This window comes from Portunus trituberculatus, chromosome 47 (genome assembly GCF_017591435.1).
Source record: "Portunus trituberculatus isolate SZX2019 chromosome 47, ASM1759143v1, whole genome shotgun sequence".
NCBI classification, from domain to species: domain Eukaryota; kingdom Metazoa; phylum Arthropoda; class Malacostraca; order Decapoda; family Portunidae; genus Portunus; species Portunus trituberculatus.
In genome coordinates this window covers 6,802,548-6,823,448 of record NC_059301.1, presented here as the reverse complement: position 1 = coordinate 6,823,448, position 20,901 = coordinate 6,802,548, and the positions used below count along the sequence as shown (strand labels likewise).

Genomic DNA, 20,901 nt, shown 5'->3' with positions numbered 1-20,901 from the left:
CTTTTATGTTTGTGTGTGTGTGTGTGTGTGTGTGTGTGTGTGTGTGTGTGTGTGTGTGTGTGTGTGTGTGTGTATTTACTTGCATAGTTGTATCTAATTGTGATAGGAAAAGAGCTTTGCTTTCATTGTCCCATCTCAAATATTTACTAGTACCCAACTTTTCCTCAGTTATAAAATTCCTGCATTAACCATTTTCTTACTTACATTATTCTACTTCAACATATCTGTAAGGAAATTTCTTCATCACTCAGAGCAGTACAATTAAGTTTCCTCTCTCCCTTCACTTATCTAAGATTGAAAGTTGCAGCCTAAGTTGAAAAAAGAGAAGGGAGAGAGGAAACCTGATTGCAGTGTTCAGAGTGATGTGAGTGAATCAGTTAGATAGAAAAGACGTGTGTGTGTGTGTGTATACATTTCATATCTTTTTGTCTTTCCTAATGCCTGCTTCAGTAACTTGAATCAGTAAATTAACAAATCACACCTGCCTCCATTTCTTTTTTTCTCTCTCTCACTCTCTTTCTGAAATATTGTATGTCATCCTTCTCTTTCATCTACACAGGAGGTCTTCTGATACACCTACTAAGGATGCAAAATCTATCTATATACCAGCCCTGCAATTCAGACAAATCACCTCACATTCATATACACACATCACTTGCACTCTTACTCTCATCACCCTCTAGTAAAGAGATACAAAATATGCCAAAGATGAAAAAAGAAACAGCTACATAATTTTGCTTTTCACAGACTGCTACATAATTTTGCTTTCTACTGGGAAACAGTGGTATAGTGGATCAGGTGGTGAGTGTGGGATCGGGCAGATGTCCATGCCTAGGTTCAAATCCCAATACTTGAAACTTTGTCATTTGTCAAGTGGTTTAAAGTTACCAGCATGTCACCATGATGCACAAGTTCTATGTAGAGGTGGAATTGCCTTAATCCAAAAATGTGCTTGGATAGGTGATATGGTCCTTAATATGGGTACCACTATAAATAAAATTGCCTGAGCCTGTAATGGGTGGAAGCTGAACAGCACTTCCCATACTCTTCAAGTGAACCTAAAGGTGCTATAAGCTATAACATAAAAAAGAAAAAAAGTGCTACATAATTTGGTTTCCACAGACTGCTACATAATTTTTTCTTTCCACAGACTTGACATTGGGCAGGATGAAGGCGCTGATCCTGGTTGGTGGGTATGGGACGCGCCTACGGCCACTCACACTCAGCCGACCCAAACCACTGGTGGAGTTTGCCAACAAGCCAATTGTGCTGCACCAGATTGAGGCGCTGGTGGCAGCAGGCGTGACTCATGTGGTGCTGGCCGTGTCCTACCGGGCCGAGCAGATGGAGCAGGAGATAGCCAAGGAGGCTCAGAAGGTGGGTGGTGGTGGTGGTGGTGGTGGTAGGAATACTATAATTTTATGATTTGTGTATTGTCTGTTGCCTTATTTTTTTAATTGATTTATTTATTTATCTATATATTTTATTTTTATTTATTTATTATTTTATAAATTTCAGTAAGTTTGCTTTATGTTAGTTTCTCTCTCTCTCTCTCTCTCTCTCTCTCTCTCTCTCTCTCTCTCTCTCTCTCTCTCTCTCTCTCTCTCTCTCTCTCTCATCAATCAGTTTATTTCTATGCCATCTAGGTATCTTTTTTTTAATACTGCACTCCTGAGTTACAGTGTGTGCCTTGTCAATAATACTAATAAGAAACATCTAGTATGTATGTACACATGTTCACAAAAAAACCTTGATTGGCTTAATGGTAGCTTTATAATGATTTCTCGTATTGCTGATGGTTTTCATGGTATTGCTTGTTCATGTTTTTTTGTTTTGTCTTGTGATTTGAAAAGATAAAATTACAGACCTTAACATAATTTCTTTCTAAATAACACAGCACAGATTGTTTTAACTTACTGTAATGTAATGGTGAGAGGAAATATGGGATGAAGTAAAAGTAGGTACATGTTTCTCTTTAGTCTTTACTTTACCCTCAGCTTCATCCTTTCTGCCACATTCCACCTCTTTATATCATCTCTAATACATTCCCGGTTGTAATGGAGGGAAGTGTTGGATAAAAAGCCTTCACTACATGTGTAATGATACCTTCCTTCAGCTGGGGCATCATAGTGGAGCTGGAAGCAAAGGTTGGTAACCCCCATCATGCTTCCATTGAATGTGTAATTGGAACTTACTACTAATGATGTTCAGAACTTTTTGCTGTAGTGGTCTAAATTATTTTTTTTTTTTTTATTTATTATTTTTTTCTAATGAAGGATGACGTTGTTAAGGCAGAAATGTGAGGAGAAGTCTGTGCACTAAATTTACAGGCAATCTCCGCTTAACGAAGGTCCACACAACAAAATTTTGCTACAACAAAGGTTTCATTTTATTACCATCTGCTCGTTTAACAAACACCAAACTCGCTTTAATGAAGTTTTATCCAGTTAATTTTTTTCAAGTTTGAAAGCACCGCCATATCATGCAAGCCGACAGGCTTTTGAATACACCAGCGCCTCTCATGGACAACACGCACACCACTCACTCCCCATGTTCAAAACAATAACAGCGTCAGCAGCAGCTCATCTTCCCTCGCTCAACTTACCACCAAAACGCCCTGCAATGTTGCCTAGCATTGCTAAGAAGACCAGGAAGACTCTTACTCTCGAAGTGAAGCTGGATATTATTCACAGACACGAGAGAGGCAAGAAAACTAATAGCATTGCTCGCCACCATCTTGACTCCATCTACTGTCTCTACTATTTTCAAGTCAGCAGACTCTATTAAGAAGGCTGGTGAGACTGTATCTTCCTTGCAAGCTAAAAGAACCACCTGAACTCATGACTCTGCAATGGATAAAATGGAAAGCCTTGTGGAAATGTGTTACATAAGTTTTGTATGTGGTACAATGATGCGCCCTTTGTTTACATTCCACAGGTTGCCAGCAAACGTTTTTCCTGCTCCTCTCTCCCTCCCTTCATAAGTTTAAGATCATCAACATTATAAAGTTATTTACATACATACATTAATGTACATTATAATGACTTAGTCTTAAATTAAACTGCTTAAATACTTAACTTCATAATTTTTACTTTCATTAAACCTTTTACTGTACTTTGATGCACTCTCGCTTTGTTTACTCTCAATGGAAGCTCAAGTCAGGGGTTAAACACACACGCACACACACACACACACACACACACACACACACACACACACACACACACACACACACACACACACACACACACACACACACACACACACACACACACACACACACACACACACACACACACACACAGAGAGAGAGAGAGAGAGAGAGAGAGAGAGAGAGAGAGAGAGGTGGTGTGTGTGGCGAGTGTCAGTCAGATGAAGGACAAACTTGATAAGTGTGGACAAAGAGACAGGACATAAAGAGCCAAGCTCGGGCCCTGCAAATCACAAATAGGTAAACACACACACACACACACACACACACACACACACACACACACACACACACACACACACACACACACACACACACACACACACACACCTGATGGCTTATTATATTATTACACATGTTGTTCTGTTTGAGTTTCATTATATTTCTGAGTACAGTCTTTACTCACTGTTCTGTTTCTCTCACCTCTGTGCATCTCTTGGGTTTGCCTTGAGTTGGTGATACACATTGGAAAGCAGCAAGACAGCTATGATCATGTTTCTATGAAAATAAGTTTTGTCTCTGACCAAATTTTGCTTGTTATAACTGATGTTTTTCATTTCCATGTTGTAGAAAAATCTTATCAGCAAGAAAGATTAAAACTCAAAATTTATATAAAGTCATGATTTTATTATTACAAATTTTATAGGACAACACATCGACTTGCTTGAAGTGATCCATGAACACCTGTCTGCCATTATAGATCTTTGGTGGGGTCTTATTTTCTGTTCATAGTGATTTCAGAGTAAGAAAAAATAGATAAAATCAAGAATTCTGCTTTATACTTCTCTACCAGAAGTAGCTATAATACAATTAGTTACCAGAAATTTTATGCACTTTCATTCACAGTTTTGTTTGTCATGGTGGTTTGTCCACACATGTGCAATGAAGTTTTCATTTTACAGGTTTATGAATAGACAAGTAGTTAGCTAAATAGGGTATTCTTAATTTATGAAATGGTTATCCAATCTCACAATAATCATATAAGATTTACTATATTGATAAAGAAAGGACAAGGAATTAATAGTTGAGATTAGCATGTTTTTCCTCCTTTTCTGTTTCTATTATTGGTGGTTGTACAGTAATTCACAGCAATCAGATTGGGACTGAATTTATGAAGTTGTTATTTCTTACTTAATATGTCTGTTTTCTGCTTAGTCTATTTTATCATACTCCCATGCCTTTATTTTTTGCTTTCCAATGCATTTGCTAGAAATGTTTTTGTGCCATTAATAATTTCCTTCCTTTTGATATGTCATATTGCCTGTATACAGATCCCTTATATGGCTCTAATATAGTGAGCAACTTGTACTTCTAATATATTCACAGTATGTATTAAGGTTGCTTATTATTTATTCTCTAACATTTCACCTTGTTTGGTGTGAAGGGTTGATGTGGCACATATAGTATCTGTTACAACTTGTATGCAGTGACTCGTGCCTGTCTTTCTCTTTGCCTTCTGCTTCAACACATCATTTCCTGGCAGACTCTCCAACACATCTGTGTACACTTATACATGTGTGTGGTGGTCTTGTTATCTGAGTTTTGTTTTACTTTCAACTATCAGCTCCACTGGACTTTCTATAACATAAAAGATTTTCCACCTGACATTTTTCAATCAGAATTGCACAAAATTTCTCTTATCTTACTTTTGAATTGTTTGTTTCATTTATTTTTTTATTATATTTACTTGCTCATCCATACTCATTTTACATATTTTTAAGTCATCAAAACCAATCATTGTAAAATTTTTTTATTTTTTTTCCTTTTTCTTTTAAAACCAGATATATATATATATATATATATATATATATATATATATATATATATATATATATATATATATATATATATATTTTTACAAGTGAACAATACACACACACACACACACACACAAGAGTCAGAGGAGTCAGGGGAGAAAACTTTGGGCCTTGCTGAAATTATAGATCAACAGATCATAGAAGAGAAGATAGCTGAGAAAGTGGTGAAGGTTATTAAGTCAAATGAGACATTGGTGAGGGAAACTGTAGACAAAAAGAGATGTGTGGTGATATTTGGTGTGGAGGAGGATAAGACACCGAGTAAAATGGAGAGAGAAAAACATAAAAAGGTGATAAATAATATCATTAATGTGGTGCAAGAGGAGGAAAAGACCTAGTACAAGAAATAGAGGACTTCCATAGAATTGGAAAGTTCACAAGAGAAGGTATGAGGCCAATAAGAATCAAACTTAAGTCACAAAAGGATGTAGATGAATTGGTGGAGAAGTCATGGAGGCTAGCCCAGCAGGAAACAACAAGGAAGATTTGGTTGAGAAGAGATCTCGGTGAAAAGGAAGAGAAATGTTAAATGAGTTGAGAAAGGAGGCTTTGAAAAAAATGAAGAGAGGACAGAAGAGAGAAGAAAGAGTTTTCTGGAGAATCTTGGATATGAGACTGAGGAAGTGGTTCATAACCCAGAAAAGTACAGCAAGAAAGGACTAAAGAAACTTACATATGAGCGAAATGTAATGTATTCCAACATAAATGGAGTGATATCGGGGATTTTAGAACTCAACGATTACTTGAGGGACAAGAACCCAGATATTGTGGGTCTTACTGAAACAAAACTGAGAGAGGAGAAGACCTGATGAAGGTTGGAGAAGGAAATATAACGTTTGGAAAAGAAATAGAGTAGGTAAGATGGGAGGAGGAGTGATGTTGCTGGTTAAAAAAGATATAAAGGTGGATCAAGTGAAAAAAGGTATGGGAAAGGCAGAAGTGCTAAAGATCAGAGCAGAAACTAATGAAGGAAAAAAGAGGCACTACATAGTGGTGTACGTACCACCTAAGACAAATGCATGGTCAGTACAGGAATATGAAGAAATGATAAGTGATACAGGAACATGTCTGGAAGAAATGTTGGGTGGCTGTGAACGAACTATAATGATGGGAGATTTTAATTGTAAAGAGGTGTGTTGGGAGGACTGGTCAATGGAAGGATCAGAGACAACATGGGAAATACACTATTGACACTGGCAATGGAAAATGTGTTAACTCAGTGGGTCAAAGAAGATACTAGGTTTGGAGGAGAGGGAGCATCGTCAAGACTGGACTTGGTCTTTAGTACAGAGCCAATGGTCATTGAGGAGATGAGGGTGGAGTGCCCTTTAGCAAAGAGTGATCATGCAGTTTTGGAGTTCAAGGTGATAGACGAAGAGAAATCTAGAAGAAATGAAGAATATAAAGTGGGAAGATGGAATTATGCCAAGACAGATTTTGGAAACCTAAAGAAATTCTTTCAAGAGACAAATTGGATGAAATTCAAGAGTGCTAAGGAGCAAATGAAAAGTGGAAGGAATTTATAAAAATATACAAAGAAGGTGAGAAAAATTTGTACCAATAAGACAACATAGAGAAGTTGGAAAGCAGGACTGGTTTAACGATAGATGTGAAAAGGCTAGAACAAGAAAAGAGGATGCATGGAAGAGGTGGAGAAGGAAAAGACGGATTAAGCAGTGGGAAAGTTACAAAAGAGCAAGAAATGAATATGTGTTGATTAGAAGAGAAGAAAGAAAGAAACAAGAAAAGGATATAATTGATAAATGTAAAGACCAACCAAGGCTTTTTACAGACATGTGAACAACAACATCAAAAATAGAGAAAGTATTGAAAGTTTAGAAGTAAATGGAGTATACAGTGAAGATCCCAGGGAAATGGCAGAGGCTATGAATGGATGCTTTCGGAAGGTATTCACAAAGGAGACTGCTTTTGACAAACCACTGGTAATGGAACAGAAAGGGATTATGAAGGAGTTTCAAGTAACTGTGGAGGAGATCAAGAACATGATGGGGAGTTTAGAAGTGAGAAAAGCTGTGGGACCTGATGGGGTATCAGGATGGATTTTAAGAGAATGCAGGGAGCAATTGGCAGAAAAAGTTTGTGAAGTAATTGATGCCTCATTAAGGGAAGGTGTAGTGCCCCAAGACTGGAAAAGAGCTAACATTGTCCCAATCTATAAATCAGGTAACAAGAGACCCATTGAACTATAGACCAGTGTCACTTACAAGTGTGGTAGCTAAGATGTGTGAGAGGGTGGTGAAGACTAGATGGACAGACTTCTTGGAGAAAAATGACATACTTTGTGAGTGTCAATTTGGTTTTAGGAAAGGGCGTTCATGCACGACAAACCTGATATGTTACTATTCGAGGGTGATAGATGTAATACAGGAAAGAGATGGTTGGGCTGATGGAATATATCTGGATTTAAAAAAGGCCTTTGATAAGGTACCACACCAGAGACTGATCTGGAAACTTGAAATGGTAGGAGGAGTGCATGGCAGTTTACTAAAATGGATGGAAGACTTTTGGTAGGAAGAGAAATGAGAACAATAATTAAGGACAGACCATCAGAATGGGGATTGGTGGAGAGTGGAGTTCCACAGGGATCAGTGTTGGCACCAGTAATGTTCGCAGTCTACATAAATGACATGGTGGATGGGGTGTCCAGTTATGTGAGCCTATTTGCAGGCGATGCAAAATTGTTAAGAAAAGTGAGATGTGACAAAGATTGCGAACTACTCCAGGAAGACTTGGACAGAATATGGAAATGGAGCTGTACATGGCAAATGGAGTTCAACACGACAAAATGCAAGAAAATAGAGTTTGGCAAGAGTGAAAGAAGAATCAGGAGTATGTACAAGATAGGAAATGAAGACATAAAACCAGTCATGAAGAAAAAGACCTTGGGGTGACAATTACCAATGACCTATCGCCAGAGAGACATATAAACAAAATAATTGGAGAAGTATTGAACTTATTGAGGAACATAAGAGTGGCGTTCGTATATCTAGATGAAGAAATGATGAAGAAAATAATTACTGCAATGATAAGACCGAGGCTTGAATATGCAACAATACAGTGGGCTCGAACTTAAAGAAACACATAAGGAAACTAGAGAAAGTACAGAGGGCTGCAACGAAAATGGTGCCTGACTTAAGAGATTTGACTTATGAAGACAGACTGAAAAGAATGCAACTTCCAACCCTGGAAAACAGAAGAAAGGGAGACCTGATAGCAATATACAGAGTGATGATTGGCATGGAAAAAATGGATAGGGAAGATCTGTGTATGTGGAATGGAAGAATGTCGAGAGGGCATGGGAAAAAACTAAAATGGCCACTTATAGGAGAGATGTGAAAAATATAGCTTCCCTCATAGAAGGGTGGAAGCATGGAATAGTTTAGACGTGGAAGTGGTCAACGCAAGGAATATTCATGATTTTAAGAAAAAGCTGGACATTAATAGATATGGAGACGGGACAACACGAGCATAGCTCTTTTCCCGTATGTTACAATTAGGTAAATACAATTAGGTAAATACACACACACACACACACACACACACACACACACCAAGTAACCAAGCTTGAAATAAAAGAGTTAATGAAGGAATTGGATGAAGAGAAGGCTATTATTGGGACTGGATGAAGTCTCAGGCAGAATACTGAAAGAATGTAGGGAAGAACTAGCAAGTCCTATATACAACATCATAAAATGCTCAATAGAAAATGGAACAGTACCAGTAGAATGGAAAATAGCTAAGGTGGTTCCCATATATAAGAGCGGAAGGAAGGAAGAACCTTTAAATTACAGACCAGTATCACTAACTAGTGTAATATGCAAGATGTGTGAAAGAATAATAAAGAAACAATGGATCGAGTTCCTTGAAGACAACAAATTAATATCAAATAACCAATTTGGTTTTAGAAAAAGACAGTCGTGTGTAACAAATTTACTGAGTTTCTACTCTAGAATAGTTGATAGAGTACAAGAGAGAGAGGGATGGGTTGACTGTATTTATTTGGATTTAAAAAAGGCGTTAGATAAAGTGCCACATGCAAGATTATTGTGGAAGTTAGAGGAGAAATGTGGCTTAAATGGAAACACATTTAAATGAATGAAAAATTATTTGAGTGGGAGAAAAATAAGGACAGTAGTTAAAGATATGAAGTCCAAGTGGAGAGCAGTAGAAAGCGGAGTGTCGCAGGGGTCAGTATTGGCGCCAATACTTTTCCTCATATATATAAACGACATTCCAGAAGGAGTGAACAGCTACATAAATCTGTTTGCGGACGATACGAAACTGTGCAGAGCTATAAAGCAAAAAAAGGATTGTGAAATACTGCAGGAAGACCTAAATAAGATCTGGGAATGGAGTAAAAAGTGGGAAATGGAATTCAATGTGGACAAAAGCCATGTCATGGAAACGGGAAAGAGTGAAAGACGGCCTGTGGGAATCTATAAGATGGGAGATGGAGTAGAACTGGAGAAAGTAAAAGAGGAAAAGGACTTAGGAGTGACGACGGAAGAAAACAATCAACTGGTAAGCCATATTGATAGAATTTTCAGAGTGCACCCAAAGAAAATATAAAAGCACAGTTGTATGGGAGATGTCAAGAAGTATAGCTTCCCATATTGTGGCATTGACAAATGGAATAAATTGAGTAGAGAGGTGGTGTGTGCAGTAAGTGTCAGTCAGATGAAGGACAAACTTGATAATTGTGGACAAAGAGACAGGACATAAAGAGCCAAGCTCGGGCCCTGTAAATCACAAATAGGTAAACACACACACACACACACACACACACACACACACACACACACACACACACACACACACACACACACACACACACACACACACACACACACACTGCTGACGTTGAAAATGAAAGCAAAACATAATTTTGATCTCAGTGCATTTTTTTTATTATATATATATATATATATATATATATATATATATATATATATATATATATATATATATATATATATATATATATATATATATATATATATATATATATATATATATATATATATATATATATATATATATATATATATATATATATATATATATATATATATATATATATATATATATATATCTTTTCAGCGTGAGAGTGGTTGAAATATTCAAATTATAAAATCATGAAGTTATGGATTTTTGAGTTCTACTTTTTATTTGTAATGACATGCTTATGCTATTTTTCACTGTATGTAGATTCCTTTCATATGTTTGATATAGTACCAACTTATTGGTAACTGTAACAGCATTAAAACTTGGCACAAAATGTGTATGCATTATGTTTACCTGTTTTGTGACACTGAATATATGAATATATCTTCATGCAAATATCAAGAGCTATGTGAATGGTAGTGAGGTCTTGGGTGCTTCTGTTGGCTACTCTGAAGCAGGGGTCTCCAGTCTGCAGAGTATTGTGGGCTGCATTGACAAGTCCCATAGGGTCTGAGGGTCACACCAATAAAACATTTGAAAAACCACTTGTGCAGAACAAAAGATTTAAGATAATTTATAAGTGAGATATCTGGTTACATTTATCAGCGCAGAGCTTATCAGAATCAGGAGTAATGGAACTAACAGTCAGCAATAGAGAGCTGTGCATAGAAGACTAAGAATAGTTCACATTGCATTATGTACATGTGAGCCACACTGATGCTTCAAGAAATCATGTGGCAGGCCACATACAATGTTAATTTAAGCAAGTGGCCATGAGCAGCACGGAATGTCTTCACATGTGGCCAGTGGACCATGGGTTGAGCAGCCCTACTCTCGAGAGAAGAAAGACATCATAGATAACAGACCATTAATGTGTAGCAGAAGATAATAACCAAAAATTGCTTATATATATATATATATATATATATATATATATATATATATATATATATATATATATATATATATATATATATATATATATATAAACACTAATCTGGCTTGTAGAAAGAACATGTACGATTAGATCATTACTGTATTGTGAGCCCTCATTCCAAAGATTATCACTTTCTTTCACTATTCAACATAATCATTGTCACTACCATTCAACTCAAACACTACCAATATCCCTCATTCTGTAACCACAAACATTGTCATTCTATGCCAACCAATAAAAGTAATTTCTTTCACTCTAAACCCACAGCTTGGTATTGAGATCACTTTTTCCTTGGAGGAGGAGCCACTAGGCACTGCAGGACCCATTAAGTTAGCCCAGAATATTCTTGCCTGCAATGATGAACCATTCTTTGTGCTGAACTCGGATGTGATCTGTGACTTCCCCTTCAATCAGATGGTCAAGTTTCACAAGAAACACGGCCGGGAAGGAACTATAATGGTGGGTAGGAATCCTGTCTCTTTGCTGTGTGAAATGCACAGCATCACTCCTTTCCTCTCAAGACTTAAGAAACATGTCATCATACCCGCTATTGATCATTACATTCATAGTGTCCTGTGATATAATGTCAAAATATTTCATGAATAAGTATACAGATTGTTGTATCATCCATATAGCTCCATTTAATGTAGTTCATGAATATGCAAATGTTGATGAAAATTAGCCATGTCCAAGAATTATATGAAGTGTTATCATGTACATTAATTGTTTTTGTTTTGTTTTTTCATTGGTCACACATAGAGAGTTTATGCTGAAGTGTGACATGTATGTCTTTTTAATTATTTTCTCTTTATCCTTGCATTTACCTTCATGGAAATCAAACTGCTATACATGAAAAGTTAGTGATAACAATTTGACCTTCACAACTTAGTAAGTTTATCACCTTGCAGGTGACCAAGGTGGAGGAGCCATCCAAGTATGGTGTGGTGATATATGATGAGACGGGGAAGATTGACAGCTTTGTGGAAAAGCCACAGGAGTTTGTGTCTAACAAGATCAATGCAGGAATGTACATTTTCAACCCATCCATCCTACAAAGGATAGAGGTCAGTCTAGATTGCTATAGTTGAATAGGTCAAACAGAGATCATGTATACAGCCATGTAGCTTCCACAAGTTTAATGCACTTGATGTACATGAATTTACATTAGTCATTAACACCAAGCATAATGCAGCATTTTCCCATTTTTCAGTTGTAGCACAATTTTCAGTATTTTTAGTTAAGTAATTGACAAAAATTGAATGTAGTTAAATCCAGTCCTTGTTGCATTGTACATAGTGGTGTGTTGAAATTTCTATCACTGCTTATTAATTTATTTACTTTTTTTCATTATATGTCCAAGGTTCTTTGTTTATGAGATAACATATAACATCTAAATAAATTAATGCTGCTTCAGTTGGATATTGGTGAGCACATATTACCACAACACAAATATGCTCACAGTGCATAGGCAGTGTTGAGATTCACAGAGTACACACATATCCTTGCCTGTCCTGCAGTGTCGGCCAATGAGCATTGAGAAGGAGGTGTTCCCCTTCATGGCCAGGGATGGGCAGCTGTATGCACAGGAACTTTCTGGCTTCTGGATGGACATTGGGCAACCTAAGGACTTCCTCACTGGCATGTGCCTCTACCTCAACTCTTGCAAGATTAACAACAGTGCCAAGCTATACAAGGGACCAGGTAAGGAACAAAAAAGAAAAAAAAAAAAATTTTTTTTTTAGGTATATAGCCCTTCTATTACTGTTACCATAGACTTTTATCCTCATCATTATCATAGCATATAGTGTCATCAACTTAAATACAGTTTGACTTCTACTTTTTCTTCTTGCTGGAAGTTTGCCTACATTCAGCTACTTTTTCTTCTTGCTGGAAGTTTGCCTACATTCAGCCTGTTCCTAATCCCTCAGAATACCATCCTATAGCTTTAATCTCTTGCTTGTCTAAAGTTTTTTAATCTATCCTCAATGGGAAGATTCTTAAACATCTTTCACTTCACAATCTTTTATCTGATCGCCAGTATGGCTTCTGTCCAGGTTGCTCTACTGGTGATCTTCCTGGCTTTCCTTACTGAGTCTTGGTCATCCTCTTTTAGAGATTTCGGTGAAACTTTTGCTTTCGCGTTAAACATATCAAAAGCTTTTGATAAAGTTTGGCATAAAGCTTTAATTTCCAAACTGCCCTCCTATGGTTTCTATCCTTCTCTCTACAACTTTATCTCACATTTCCTTTCCAACTGTTCTATTGCAGCTGTGGTAGATGGCCACTGTTCTTCTACTAAATCTATTAATAGTGGTGTTCCTCAGGGTCCTGTCCTATCACCCATTCTCTTTCTATTATTCATAAATGATCTTAACCAAACTTCTTTCCCGATCCACTCCTATGCTGATGATACCACCCTACATCTTTCCACATCTTTTCAGAGACGACCAACCCTTCAGGAAGTCAACAGATCACACAGGGATGCCACAGAACGCCTGACTTCTGATTTTTCTAAGATTTCCAATTGGGGCAGAGAAAATCTAGTAGTTTTCAATGCCTCAAAAACTCAATTCTTCCATCTATCGACTCAACACAACCTTCCAGACAACTATGCCCTCTTTTTCAATGATACTCAACTGTCTCCCTCTTCCACACTGAATATCCTCAATCAATCCTTTACTCATAGTCTTAACTAGAAACTTCACTTAGCATCTCTTACTAAAACAGCTTCTATGAAGTTAGGCGTTTTAAGGTGTCTCCGCCAGTTTTTCTCGCCCTTCCAACTGCTAACTCTGTACAAGGGCCTTATCTGCCCTTGTATGGAGTACTCTTCGCATGTTTGGGAGGGTTCCATTCACACAGTTTTATTAAATAGGGTGGGAACTGGAAACTTCACATCTCATCTCTTGCTAAAATAGCTTCTATGAAGTTAGGCGTTTTAAGATGTCTCCGCCAGTTTTTCTCATCCCTCCAACTGCTAACTCTGTACAAGGGCCTTATCCGCCCCTGTATGGAGTACTCTTCACATGTTTGGGGGGGGTTCCACTCACACAGTTTTATTAGACAGGGTGGAATCAAAAGCTTTTTGTCTCATCAACTCCCCATCCTCTGACTGACTGTCTTCAGCCTCTTTCTTACCACCGAATTGTTGCATCTCTTTCTATCTTTTATCGCTATTTTCATGCTAACTGTTCTACTGATCTAGCTAACTGCACAAGGCTTTCTTCTTCGTCTTGTCCTTATTCTGTCCACATCTCTAATGCAAGAGTTGACCAGTATTCTCAATCATTCATACCTCTCTTTGGTAAACTCTGGAACTCTCTTCCTGCTTCTGTATTTGTCTTCGTATGACTTGACTTCTTTTAAGAGGGATGTATCAAGACATTTGCTCCCTAATTTTGGCTAACTCTGTATTCATCTTTTAGAGAACCAGTATTCAAGTGTGCTTTTTCTCCTTAAAAAAAAAAAAAAAAAAAAAAAAAAAAAAATCTAAGAATATACAAATAGCAACACCATCACTGGTTAAGGCTCCAAACACACCATGCATCTTGTATCAGCCACGTGTTCCAGTAGTGGTGTTGAAAAAAATAACAAGCAGCTAAACTGTACTGTAACATTGCTCACACGTGCCCATGCACCACTGGTGACATTTATGGTTTAGCTTTCTTTACATGGGATGTCTGTGTCTGCCAGTGATGTACTTTGCCAAGAGACTGCACTGCAGGCTGCAGTTGCTCTGTGTACTGCAAAAAAAAAGAAACTTTTGAGGAAGAAACGTCAAATCTTATGGTGTAAACAATGGCTTTCTCAGCAACCTCTGAAGGGAACTTCAATCAAGTGTTTTTGGAGCTACAAACTGAAATTCCTACACTTTGAAAATTATACAAGAATACCAATCACTGTATTTCATAAATTTGCTGTAAAAATTGAGCCGTGGATTTGTAAAAGCTTTGAGCCATCGGAGCTGTAGCTGTGCATGCTTCCTCTCACTCTAAACTCTGGTGCATCACTGAGCAGCAATATGAAATTGGAGCGGCCCATCAACGCACTCATGATGCAGCTTCGTATTGAAAAAGTTATTTTTCAACACATCCGAGCAATACTGTGCATCATGAAGCACATTGCACTTATCATCTGATGGGGCTGAGTATTCCCATGTCAAATGTACACCAGACTGACTTTATATCTTTCCAAAACCTTTATTTATTTGATATTCATTGACAGTTTGTTTTTATAATTGGATATTACAAGTAAATAAGGCTGCTAATAGAAAAAGTCCTGTCAGTTTGCAATGCAATAGAAAGATAGAAATTTATACTAATCAGAAAACTAATGTGTTGTAAATTATTACATTTGTATGTCTTGTACTATAATCAGTTATACTGAATATAGTATTATGGGCATAATAGTCATCATTAGTACTGTACTTCACTTCAACACCAAACAATTCATGTGTTGAAATCACCAGTCACATAGCCATATTATCTTTTTAATACTAGGAAATTTTCAACTTCAATAGCACCAGACTGAAATCTCCATAAAAGATGATAGTTGATAGCCAAGATAAGATGACAAGCCTCATCTCTTTTGTGAGATAAAATACAGACAAGAGCTATCATTACCCTCACACTGCCTCTTCAAGTCCACTTTTATGAAGCAAAGTAGATAAAGGGTCATATTCTTCCCATATGCTCTTGAAGTGTGCTGGCAGACCATTCTTTCCTTTGATATATATATATATATATATATATATATATATATATATATATATATATATATATATATATATATATATATATATATATATATATATATATATATATATATATATATATATATATATATATATATATATATATATATATATATATACAGGCAACCCCCGCTTAACGAAGGGGTTACGTTCCTAAAAAACACTTCGTTAAGCGAAATTTCGTTAAGCGAACTGATTATAACAAGTTTAACCCCTGACTTGAGCTTCCATTGAGAGTAAACAAAGCGAGAGTGCATCATAGTACAGTGAAAGGTTTAATGAAAGTAAAAAATTATGAAGTTAAACATTTAGGTAGTTTAATTTAAGTCATTATACTGTACACTAATGTATGTATGTATGTAACTTTATAATGTTGATGATCTTAACTTTATGAAGGGAGGAAGAGTGAAACGGGAAAGACACTAACCGGCAACCTGTGGAATGTAAACAAAGTGCGCATCATTGTATCGCATACAAAACTCATGTACAGGTATCCCTTGGTTAACGATAGGGTTACGTTTCCCAAAAACAGATCGCTAACCGAAACGATCGCTAACTGAGGGATTTGAAATTATCAACTACATACATGTATTTCGCGATGCGTAAATAAACGACACTTTCTATGTTGTTAGTTGTTATTTACACCTTTAGAATTGGTAGTACTTACCTTGAGGAGTGGATGTGATATGCGTAGTGTGTTGTTTTGTGCCCCGAGGGACACAGGGCCTTGGAGGATTAAATCTCATCATGCCCACACCGACCCAAACTCGGTCAGCTGCTTCAAACCCTTCAAATTCTTGAGAGAATACGTTTTCCAGTGGGGGTGGGTCATCCAGGCTCTCCTCATCGTCACTCAAGGTTACGGTGGATGTGAAGGATAGATTGGATGTGGGTGGAGTTGTTTTGGAGGTGGATGGAGTTGTTTTGGAAGTGGGTGGAGTTTTTCGAGGTAGCAGGACGAACTTTGAAGTACGACGAGATGACTCCTATGGAAGTAGATGGGATTGCTTTTGAGGTGGATGGGGTAGCTTGGGAGGTGGATGGAGTTGCTTGATCGGTAGATGGGGTTGCTTGGGATGTGGATGGGGTTGCTTGGGCGGTGAGTGGTTTGAAGAAAGATGAGATGACTGTCTGTTTTGCCATCCTTTTCTTTGCCTCAAATAGTTCTTTATACACTTTCATGTCATTTTCTATAGCATTAGTCACGCCATTACTTCGGTTTGGGTTGGGGTCATTCTCCTGGAGAAGATGTATGGCCTGGTTAATATGATTAAAATCTCCTCGAAAATCTTGACGGAGAGGGTTCTTTCAGGCTCCTTGTCCTCCTCCATTTCCTCCAAAGTATTTTGTTTCTCCAACTCCATGAGGTCGTCGTTGGAGAGAGGCTCAGAATGACTGTCCAGCAGTTCTTGTCGTCATTCTCGTCCACCTCATTGAAGCCTGCCTTATGGGAGATATGAGCGATGTCTTTCCTTACTGCTGTAACATCGACAGGGACTTCCTGTTTACGTTCCACGCACTCAGGCCACAAATTACGCCAACATCCATTCATTGCCGACTTGGACACCTCCTTCCATGACTCGTCGATGTTGTCGATCCCTTTTAATGTTATAATCCTTCCAAAATTGTTTCATGGTCGGCTTGTCAGGGGTGTCAATGCAGGCCAACAGCTGTTTCATGGTGCGCCGCTGGTAATAGGCCTTGAAAGTAGCGATGACTCCTTGGTCCATCGGCTGGATGAGGGCAGTTGTGTTTGGGGGCATAAACATGACCTCAATATTATCTGCCCAGTCATTCATGCTCTCTGGGTGGCTGGGGCGTTGTCACACAGCAAGAGAAATCTGTTAGCAATGTTGTTTTGGGCAGCATATTCTTTTAGGAATTTGGAGAGGTATCCTGTCACGTAACTTTGCATGATAACAGTCGTCATCCACCCTTTTGTTTGCCTTCCATACTACGGGCAAATATTCCTTAATATAGCCAGACAGAGCTCTTGGGTTTTGGGAATGGTAAATAAGGCATGGTTTAAGCTTAAGATCACCAGCGGCATTCCCCCCCACCAATAATGTTAACCTGTCTTTAGATGCCTTGAATCCTGGTGCCGACTTCTCCTCCTTTGCTATAAACGTTCTCGATGACATCTTCTTCCAATACAGGCCTGTCTCGTCAAAGTTTAGAACCTGCTTGGCTGAATAACCTCCTTCCTCGATGCGCTCTTTAAGCAAAGGCTTGAAGGCGTTTGCAGCGGTTGATCCGAACTCGCTGCCTCCCCACTAACCTTGAGGTTGTGTAGACTCCCACGATGTTTGAAACGTTCAAACCACCCCTTACTGGCCTTGAAGGACACTGTCTCGCCTATGTTGAATTCTGGTTTCAGGTCCTCCCACAGGCTCAGTGCCTTAGTAGTAACGAGTTGGGTAGAAAGAGGCATGCGGCGGTGTGTGTGGTCTTCAATCCATAGCCTCAGCAAACGTTCCAATTTTTCCATAATCGGTTCCCTGTTACGAGTTGTTGTGTGTTTGTGCAGGTTTGTGACTTGGTTGGCCTGCTGCTTCACTTGTACTTTTTCTGGAGAACTGTTGATACAGTTGATTGAGATAAACCAAGGGCACGAGCAATAGAGTTTACCCCTTCACCACCCTCATGACGAGTCACAATGTTCAACTTAATATCAAGGCCAATGCTCTTTCTCGATTTTTAGCCTTATCTCCCGGTGGAGAACAATCGTTGGGTCGCTTGGAAGCCATCACTAAGTTCACTTGATCACAAATAAGCACAAAAAGAAGTTTAGAGCGGCGTGATAGAGTTGTTGTTGCACAATCAAAACAGCGGGAAAGACTGTGGTGTGTTTACTGCACGGGCCGCGGGTGGATGGAGGCGCTGCGATCGCGATTGCGATCGCGATTGCGATTGGTCAATCCGATCGTTAACCGAATTTTGGCGATCGTTAACCAAAAAATAGGGATTAATTTGGAGGGATCGTATGAGCGAAATATCGTTAAGTAGTCGATCGTTAACCGAGGGACACCTGTACCACATTTCCACAAGGCTTTCCATTTTATCCATTGTAGAGTCACGAGTTCAGGTGGTTCTTTTAGCTTGCAAGGAAGATACAGTCTCACCAGCCTTCTTAATAGAGTTTGCTGATTTGAAAGTAGTAGAGACAGTAGATGGAGTCAAGATGGTCCCGAGCAATGTTATTAGTTTTCTGGCCTCTCTCGTGTCTGTGAATAATATCCAGCTTCACTTCGAGAGTAAGAGACTTCCTGGTCTTCTTAGGAACGCTAGGCCACATTGCAAGACGTTTTGGTGGTAAGTTGAGCTACGGAAGACGAGCTGCTGCTGACACTGTTATGTTTTGAACAGGGGGAGTGATCTTGATCTTGATCTTGATGGTACAGGTGACGCAGAATTTCTTCTGGGTCAGGCCTTTGTATCGGCAGCTCCTGTAGGGAACATAAAGAATACCAGACAACAAAGAGGGCAATCACCATCTTTCACACCACTAGTTCCTGCATCTGGCACGCCACATTCTCTCCAGGAACTCTTTCACAGCCTCGATCATCCTTTCATTCGTCTCCCCACACAGTCCCAGCAGCAACACCATCCATTCCCTTCCTGTCATCTCCACTCTGTCATGCCCCAGCTCCCTCAGCACCACTTGCATCATCTCATACCTGTCTCTGGCATACTTCACACACTCCACCACCACATGTTCCACTGTCTCATCCTCTCCCAAGTCACACATCTGGCACACTTTGCTGCGGGACTCTGACCATCTATAATTCCTTGCATTCACATCCATGCACTGTGCCCTAGCTCGGAAGAGAAGATCACCACCCAGGCTTCCGTCATACCACTTTTCATACATTGGGGCCTCTTTCTCTCTATACCATACCAAGGTACTCTTTTGCTCCATCCTATTTCTCCAGTCATCCAGTCCCACACCTTTCACTACTCTGTCTATCTCACTCTTCCACTTCCTTACATCCCATTCTCTACCTTCTCCATTTCTAACAATCATACTCCAGTCTCTCTCTAAATGTCTTCCTTCTACCTGTTGAAAACCCAACTACTTACTAACCCACTCTTTGCTACCAGCCTGACACACCTCTTCCCCACTTGCTACTCCTGACATTCCACAGAAACACTTTTCTCACTATCCTTGCATCATTCATTCGTTCTAACCTAGCCTTATACTTTAGGGTCGCTTTCACATATCTCTCTCTAAAAGTGCTCCAACCCATATCACCCCTAAGGGCCTCTACTGCTGCATATCTAGGTGCATTAAGTGCCATTCTTGCAACTCTATTCTGCCCTATTTCTAACTTATCTAGTTCACTCTCATTCCAAGCAATCACATCCATACCATACATGATGCTCGGAACAGCCACGCTCTTCCAAACTTCTCGCAGCACCTCATATTTACTCGCCCTCATCCTTGCTGCACTTCCTAGACGACCTACCCACTGATTTGCCATACTTATCTTCTCATTCTTAATCTTTACACAGCCATCCGGACTCATCCACATCCCCAGATACTTATATTCATCTGTCTGCTGCACCTCATTCACTCCTAATCTCCACACATGGTTCCTCTCATCCTCTGACCTATGCACAACCAGTGGTGCATGTGTTGTCCACAAGAGGCTTGATCTTGATCTTGATCTATATTCTACAGGTGTCTCAGGATTTCTCCTGAGGCAGGCCTTACTACCAGCAGCTCCTAGTGTATTCAAAAGCCTGTCAGCTTACGTAATACGGTGGGGCTTTAAAATTTGGAAAAAATTACCTGGATAAAACTTCGTTAAAGCGAGTTTGGTGTTTGTTAAACTAGCAGATGGTAGTAAAATGAAACCTTCGTTGTAGTGAACCTTCGTTAAAGGGGTTGCCTGTATATATATATATATATATATATATATATATATATATATATATATATATATATATATATATATATATATATATATATATATATATATATATATATATATATATATATATATATATATATATATATATATATATATATATATATATATATATATATATATATATATATATATATATATATATATATATATATATATATATATATATATATATATATATATATATATATATATATATATATATATATATATATATATATATATATATATATATATATATATATATATATATATATATATATATATATATATATATATATATATAT

At 38.2% G+C, this 20,901-nt stretch overlaps 1 protein-coding gene across 3 annotated transcripts in view; it reads left to right on the top strand.

The window, feature by feature from the left end:
• The window catches only part of LOC123497996 (mannose-1-phosphate guanyltransferase beta-like), a 51,178-nt gene that overhangs the window by 23,290 nt on the left and 6,987 nt on the right, over positions 1–20,901 (top strand). For all 3 annotated transcript variants that reach the window (XM_045245058.1, XM_045245057.1, XM_045245056.1), the window contains exons 2-5: positions 1,151–1,377; positions 11,198–11,389; positions 11,839–11,994; positions 12,448–12,631. In XM_045245058.1, the coding sequence (XP_045100993.1) occupies positions 1,168–1,377; positions 11,198–11,389; positions 11,839–11,994; positions 12,448–12,631 (742 nt within the window). In that variant the 5' untranslated portion in view covers positions 1,151–1,167. The remainder of the gene's footprint in view (positions 1–1,150; positions 1,378–11,197; positions 11,390–11,838; positions 11,995–12,447; positions 12,632–20,901) is intronic.